Source organism: Falco cherrug, chromosome 5 (genome assembly GCF_023634085.1).
Source record: "Falco cherrug isolate bFalChe1 chromosome 5, bFalChe1.pri, whole genome shotgun sequence".
NCBI classification, from domain to species: domain Eukaryota; kingdom Metazoa; phylum Chordata; class Aves; order Falconiformes; family Falconidae; genus Falco; species Falco cherrug.
The window spans coordinates 6,678,718-6,686,405 of NC_073701.1; the positions used below are offsets into that span (position 1 = coordinate 6,678,718).

The 7,688-nt window shown below is 45.7% G+C and overlaps 1 protein-coding gene across 1 annotated transcript; it reads right to left on the reverse strand.

Moving 5' to 3' along the window:
• Nucleotides 1-4,524: 4,524 nt before the first annotated feature.
• Nucleotides 4,525-7,592, reverse strand: LOC102053848 (apovitellenin-1). Its single transcript, XM_005433348.1, has 4 exons — nucleotides 7,580-7,592; nucleotides 6,023-6,121; nucleotides 5,470-5,629; nucleotides 4,525-4,951 (listed from the first exon to the last, which is right to left on the reverse strand). Exons 2-4 carry the CDS (start codon nucleotides 6,081-6,083, stop codon nucleotides 4,852-4,854), a joined length of 321 nt encoding a protein of 106 aa, XP_005433405.1. The 5' UTR covers nucleotides 6,084-6,121; nucleotides 7,580-7,592; the 3' UTR covers nucleotides 4,525-4,851.
• Nucleotides 7,593-7,688: the final 96 nt, after the last annotated feature.

Sequence of the window (7,688 nt, forward strand, 5' to 3'; positions counted from 1 at the left end):
GGCACGGCGCTAGCCCTCGGCCGGCACCCGCTGGTCCCCTCGCCCGAGGCTTCCCAGAGGGGCTTCTCCCCCACCCCCCCCACCCCCTCGGCGGTGGCCGCTCGCCCCCTCCCTCCGCGCTGCTGCTGGAGAGCGGCTGCCACCTCCCGCGGGGCTGGCCGCTGCCATCCCCCTCGGGACCCTGGGGCCTGCTGCTTTTTGGGGGGGGGCAGGTAGAGATCACGTACACACACACGCACCCGGTTTGTGATTTGGGTGTTTACTTTTAAAATCTGAAAAAGCTGCTTTGTCCAAAGTCTGTGGAAAGCACAGAACCATCTGAGAGACGGCTGTGTCGGCTCTGCCTCACTGCATGTCCACCATCTTGGTCCGCTCCCTCAGGGTGGCAGCCACGCGTCCCTGTGCCAGAGGACAAAAAATAATGTTACCTGTCCATGGAAATACGTGTCTGTGTAGGGGAATTCACCACATGGCTCTTCAAGTGTGACTACCAGCTGTAAATTTCAAGTATTTTACGTGACTTTTTCCAGTCCTCGTCATCTCTGCTTGGAAGGAGAAAACGCCTCGTGTTGGGGTTTCTGCTCATGGAGGGCTTGGGCTGTGTGTGGAGAAGGACAGCCACCACTGCTCACAGCAGCGCACGGCCCGGGGTGTTCGTTAGCATCAGTTTGTGATTTTTCCCAGTGTTAAGTAAGAGGTGAGGGGTGCTAGGAAGTGTGAAAGCCAAATAGTTGTGTGCCGTCACCACTGAGCCACTGAAAATAGTGTAAAGTATTCACCATAATAAATACTTTTTGAGAAAGGGTGTTTTTGCAGAAATCAGGGACATCCATCTCAGAAAAAACAGAAACCTGACATTTCTTAAGATTTAATTTCAATGGACTCAGTTGAACCAGTTACACCACAAGCTTTCCCAAACCTGCTAAGTCAATGATGATTACTCACAAAGAAAGTTTCTGTGACATGATTCTCACTGAAATGAATGCTTCACTTATGAAGTCCCTCCAAGAATCTTGAAGCACTCGGTGAACTTGCACAGACACCACATGGGCAGTGATTTCCATCCCTATTTTACAATGAAATTGCAGATTAAGCTGTTTATTCCTACTGAAAAGTGGGAGTAGATGTTAAATATTTTAACTCTGAGAGTAAAACATATGGCCTCCTCGTTACCTATCCCAAGAATTTGCCCCAGGATACCTTTTGGGATAAAATGCTTTTTTCCTTACCTGATGTCAGCCTCAGTGCTGTCTCAGCTGCTAGTTTGTGCCTTTAAGGAACACACCAAAGGGTGATGCCAGTAACATCAGGGTCAGTTGTGGCAGTGGGAGGTTGCCCTACATTTTAGATTGTACAGCAGATTAACCATCTGGAAGGTTTTCTGTTTACTTCTTTTAAAGCATAAAAGTGCATAGATAACTACACGATCAGGCGATTCAGTATAAACAAATACAGAGATCTATGGGCTGATTTAGTTTTGCCCATATACTAAAATCGGTCAGATATCAAACAGCTAATCAGCATGTGGCTGGCTTGGATTTTTCGGCGGTTACATTGCAGAAGAACAGAAGGGTTATCATTAGTGCATTTAACAAAATATCAAGCATGGAATTCATACCAGATACTGCTCTGCTCCAGCTATGCAGTGATGCAATACAGAAATGCTGCTGGGTTGCATTGATGAAGTCACACAACAAACCTGAAGCGCAACGTGAGCCCCTTATACTTTCCAGACTTTTTCCTAGCCTGTTTGGCAGTGCAGACAAATAGATTGAAATTGCTGAAGCAACTATTGCCAGGACATCAAACTCTTAAGGGCACCTTCAGGATCTTTCATATGACTCATGACTTTCACTCTTTCAGAAGGAAATACTTTTGAAGTGCCAAAAGATCAAGCTCTATCCTGAGAAAACTTGGAATTCTGAATTCTTCGCTGAGGCAAGAGGGGATTTAACCCGCAGGGCTTCTTCTACAAGGGTTATATTGGGGAAAAAAGAGAGAAAGACTGAGCAGACAAATGTGAAACAAGCAGGTAGGAAATCATCTCTGTAGCAGGAAGAGCTGAAGTTCCTGGCTTTTTCATGTGGTAAACGCTCTTACCAGCCCAAATTGTGCTTTTCTAAACCTTCTTCTAAATGCTGGTGCATTTACATAATACGTATTTATGTGCACATTCATGCATGCCCAGGGAAGCACAGACAGTATAAGCAAAACATGCAGCAATAAAGAAATCTGCAAAAAAGCTCCGCAGAAGTGGTGGAGCAACTGGAGATGAAATAACCTGCTGCTCTGTGTGGGGACACTGATTTCTTTCTGATTGTGTATGGTATCAAGGATCTACTGAGATACAGAAGATGCAAAATGAGATTTTTTTTATTCAGACAAATGGTTAAGTGCAAGTTTATATTGATAGCTGATCTGTCTGATAATTACCAAACCAAAACAACAAAATAACCAACCCCGAAACATAAAGAACTAATTTCTTCTGTATTATCAATAGCCTACCAACTTGCTCCAATACGACAGCTACAGCATGTTCAGGTTTGTGCTGAAGCAAACTCTTCTCAGCAGCCAAGATCTTGAAAGATGAAATTCAGACTGGGGCAATAAGAAACTTTTCAGAATTAAGAACTTCTGCCAGTAAGTCTCTCTGATCATTGGGAAGGAAAGTGGACACACATATTTTCAGTATCCAGCACTTCAGGTTGGAGAAAGAGCCTTACTTAGTGAGTTCTTCCCCTACCCCCTATGCTGCCCGAGCAATAGGAGCATTGAAGCCCAACAACGGCAAAGCCTGCTTTCCTGAGGTGGCCAAATACTGTTGTAAAATGTAGAGAAGAGGTTAAAATAAAGGTCTGGAACTGTGTATGTGGGGTCAGGCCACCAGTGCTAGTGGAAGTTGCCACAGAGATACTGGATGAAGTATAGCCTTCATCTGTTAGCCTTTTTTCAGTTATTGGAGTTAAACCCAGTGGGTGGGTGGGTGGGGTGGGGGGTGGGGGGTGTAGCCTTGAAGAAATACATTCAGTTTCTAGCGCAGTTGCTCTTTATTCAGTTTCTATTGCTTCTTCCTTCTCCCTGTCACCCCCCATCTCTCCCTTTGCTCTCTTGCACATTTCCATGGGAAGGGCCAAACACTGACATCTCCCGTTTTCTCCTTGGCTTTCTCTGCTTTTTCTGCTTCCCCTACTCAGTTGCTGGATATCTGACAATCTAGAAATAGTATCAGGGAGCAGCAAGAGCTGGAATGTTCCAGGAGGGCAGACAAATCAGAAGACAGCAGAGACCACAGCACAGATAGTGATGCCCCTGGCCAGGGCACAGTCCCACTGTACCCAAGCAGAGGCGAGGTAGTAACTGTGACAGGATCCTTCAGCTGTACCAGGGAGCCCACTCGGGACAGCAGGAGGCAGAGCTGGAGGCAAGGCTACAGCATAGGTCCACGGTCCACCCAGGAAGCACAACCAAGGATAGAATGAGTCTACTTACTTACTGTAGGTCCAGCACCCATGCAAGAAAACCCACCAGTAAGCCAAAACTGCAGGGAGCAGCTACAGGACTGGGTGCCCAAAGCCCGAGCTTAGCTGTGGCTTCTTGGGCCTGTGGATGAGGAACCCAGGTGAGGGCCATTACTGGTGCTGTCAAGCCCCGAAGAATGTTAAGAGTAATGCTGAAGCAGAACAAAATTTTAGGTTTAAGACCCCAATGAGGGGAAGGCAAATGGAGGTGCACCTTAAAAGACAGTAGCGTTGCTTTGCAGTTATTAGGCAAATCTCCTTTTGCCAGTTGTAGTCATGCTGTCCCTCCTGAGCAGTAGCTTTGCCTATGTACACGACTCCTGGATCTCAGGCTAGCAGGTTTTGGTTTAGCCTCTGCTGCAGTCTCCTGTTGTGATTTCAGAAAAATTGCCTGCTTGTTTCTGCTGGCCTAATGGTAAAGCAGATGGATTTCTTTATCCAGTGTGGACATCTGAGATGAGGAAGTTACACAGGGCTGACAGGGACCTGCCAGGTCTTCGTGGACAATCCTGGGCATAGGTGCCTCTCTCATAAACTGGTCACCCTCCATCCTGAAGATGGTGAGAAATTTTCCCCTCATTTCTCCTTTGGAAAGGCTGAGTAGCCTCACTGTTGGCTGTTGAAACATGCTTTTGCAGTCCTGCTCAGATTGGTGTGAAGTTTAGTTTACTGGCACTTGTTTTCCCAAATGATCTGGAATCTTCAGACACTTGATACAGGTGTACCTGCTTGTTTCTTACCTAACCAAGGAGCATAATCAGAAGGACTTCAATTTCATGGTCTTTCCTGATGTGAAGTTACGGTTGCCATGTTGTGGCTACCTGAAAGATGCTCAGATAGTTCCCCCTCCCCCCAGGAAGAACCTGAGCTTAGTTAAAAGTGCCTGAACACCAGGGTTTGTTAGCACGGCCCACAGCTTCTTGTGAATCACAGCTACATTCTCAGCAGAGTGGGATGCCAAGGTGAATGGGATTTTCTAACAGTCAGTACAAACAGGAAACTTAAGGAAGTGTAACAACCAACATTTTTTTTTATTAGAAGGGCAACGGCCAAGCCATTCAGGAGGAATTAATTTTCGGGATTCGGCTACAGAAGAGCTCTACAATATCATTGCCTTCCCCATGCCCAGCCGCGGGGGTTTTTTTTCAGGGGAGACTTCAGCAGATGCCTTCCATCCCTTGGTCTTTGAAGCTGGGTTCCCTCTAGCGGCATTAAGAGGAGCATCGATTCTGTCTTATTGACTGATCTTGGTCCGTAGTAAGGGCAGGGGGAGAGAGGACACTGCAGGGTGTTACCAGCTCCCATCAGGAAACACTGACTTGTCTCCATCTGGCTAGTAGCCTAGGACTTTTGTGTACCACAGGTTCTTTATTTTTTCCATCAGCTGTTCAGCCAGTATACTGAGTTTAGTTGTTTCTCTGATGAGGAAGTTCCTGCAGGAGACGACAGTGGTAAGACACACAAATACGAGAGGGTGATCTCCATCTGCTGTAATTATCACACTGCCTGTCACTGAGTGCAGAGCTCCTCAACAGTCCTGGAGGGCCTTTCCTCAGAAGACAGCAATAGGCGTGCGTTACGTGTTTGCCATGAAACTGTATCTCTAGGGTCATCATGCATTTCCCTTTGGGAGGAAACTTGTTCCAGTACGGCAGCACCCTTGCAGGGGTGCTGGCCCACCATGTATAAGGAGCAGTAGCTGCTAACCCCATGAGCATTGTGTTCAGAGTGCATTGCTGGGAAGAGCTTTCACTTCCATGTGAAACCATATCGTCCCACCCCACCTTCCAGCACCTCGCTTACATTGTAGTCACATAAGGCTTTGGTTGCTGATTCACTTCCCATTGGGTGTCCCTACGCAGATACTTGATTAATTGTTCTCTCTCCCGCTCCTCCCTCTCCCGTTCCACCCATGGCTATTGCAGCGTTAGCACAGAGGATCTTTCCATACCTGGTCACAACAACTACTGGAGTCTGGGCAGCATCCGCCAAGAACTGACCGACTTTAGGGGACATCTTGTTCACAGTTTCATAGATGTAAGCTGCAATTGCATCGGGGATGACCAACCAGTCACGACGATCTTTCTCAAAGATGGACTTTGAGTGCACTTCTGAAAAAGAGGTGGCAAAAAAACATGAGGCTTCTCCGGTCACTTGTATCTCTGATATCTTCCCCCAGGCAGAGTGGGAAGAAACTTGAAATTCTGAGATTCAAAGCCTCACCCAGATTTTGCTCTAGCAGCATCCAGCAGCTCATCACTCGTTTTTGGGCATCTAGGTCATAGGCCTTACATGGCAGAGTATTTTGCACTAGGTACAGACAATTTTCATGCCAGCCTCCTATCAGCTTGTTTCACGCTGCCCAACACTATATATTCGTGGCCTTACAATATTTGGCTTCGCTCCTGCCTTATAGATGGGTTAGACTTCTCTAATACAAGTGAGAACCTGTAGAGGTGAGCCTTGTCTCAGGCAGAAAAGACAGAAAAGCTTTTCAGACTTACCAGGGAGAGTGGTGCCAAGTAGCAGAATCAGAACTATCACCAATGCCCTGGATTGCAGCATGGTTTGCAGTACCAGTTCCGCCTTCTACACCAAGAGACCTGCTGGAATCAGCATACAATGTTTTGTTTGTTTTCAGAGAAATAAAACATGTCCGTTAACCACCAGCAGCAACAAACCTAACCAATAAATGAAAAGAACAGGAAAGATCACGGTGAATTTCCTCTGGAGAAGTGAGGAAAAAGAGTATAAAAATGGAAGTGTCCATTTATTTGTATAATCACTAATATCCACAGTGAATGATAGCTTTCAGAGCTCCAAGAAATATGTGGCAGTTAAAGCTACTTTTATACGAGAGCTAAAATTCCTTGTTTCAGCACATGAGTGAACTGCTAAAACTGGCAGAGGTCAGAATAGGTTTTCTCCACACATAAATACAATGGAAAAATGCATACTGTGGGATTTTTTTGTTTGAATTTTTTGTTTGATTTTTTTATGGTAAATTGCTCTAAAGAACATTGTGCTAGTGAGTGCATCACATACATTGATCACCTTAGTGACATGGTGATCTTGAGTATTTTGTCTTACTGTAGTTGAGGAAAGACCCAACTACCCAACTAGGTTCTCTTGTCTTTTCCACAGTGGGATTAATGAAGCAGATAGTAGCCCAGGCAGAACAAGTTCTGAAAAGGGAGTAAGTGCAAACCTTAGCTTCATCCAACTGCCTTTGTCTATTAAAAATGTCAGAATTGGAGGAACTCTGGGAAATGTGGTACTTGGTACATTGAAAAGATGACATTTCATCTAAACAAGCTTTTCAAACACACTGCACTTAAAAAGATGTTTAGAAGTTAAAATTGATTTATGCCCTGAATTAGAGGGCTGCATCACTCAGAGCAACATGAAGAAGATATCGCAATGTTAGGAATTGCAATGGCAAAAAATGCTGCATGTCTATTACATGTGAATGCTTTGCTAAGTCCTGTGCCGGGTAACTACAAGTCAATACTCCTTATCCCACAGTAAGGAAATTTGCATCCATTTTTATTTCTTTCTGTGCACAGGTTACCTCCAAAAGCTACCACTCCATTCAACTAGACATTTGCTGACCAGCAGCAGTTGCTCCGTTACCACTCTACCTTGATTTTTAATCCTAGAGGCAGTTTCTCCCTCTGTAGACAGAAGGTATGAATTTGCTTCCCAAGAGCATAGAGGTGATCTTAGCTGCTTTAGAGCCTGTAGTCTCTGTGGTGAAGGCAGCTGGGAAAAGCTTATGTGTCTTCCAAGACTGAAACTCTACAATCCCTACCATGGACTTGACCCTCCTATGAGTGTCTTATGGAGCATCCATAACTCAGCTTCAGTCCAGGTCACCTCAAGCACTCCCAGCCTCCTCCATTTCAGCAATATTCCTGGCTATGGAGCGTGAGAAGAGCTCACACTTTGGCTTGCAGTAAGACATGGGGCAAAATAGCAGACCACCTCCACTCACTTCTCTGTGTCCTAGATACACCAGTCATGAAGTCCATACCACCCAGAACAGAGAGTTCAGCTCTTACCTGTCCTGCTTTCTCTCTCTTTCTCAGGCTGAAGCTGAGGTAGATGCTCATCTGAGGCAGCGGCATTTATGCAGAGCTAATATAGCGATAGCAAGGGGTCAAAGGTCTG

Bases quoted from the DNA above. Each gene is read 5' to 3' on its own strand.
- LOC102053848 (XM_005433348.1), bottom strand. From the start codon at position 6,083: ATGCTGCAATCCAGGGCATTGGTGATAGTTCTGATTCTGCTACTTGGC. The intron at 5,630-6,022 runs GTAAGTCTGAAA...CCTCTTTTTCAG, and splicing joins ACTTGGCACCACTCTCCCTG to AAGTGCACTCAAAGTCCATC. The intron at 4,952-5,469 runs GTATGGAAAGAT...CGTCTCCTGCAG, and splicing joins CCAGTAGTTGTTGTGACCAG to GAACTTCCTCATCAGAGAAA.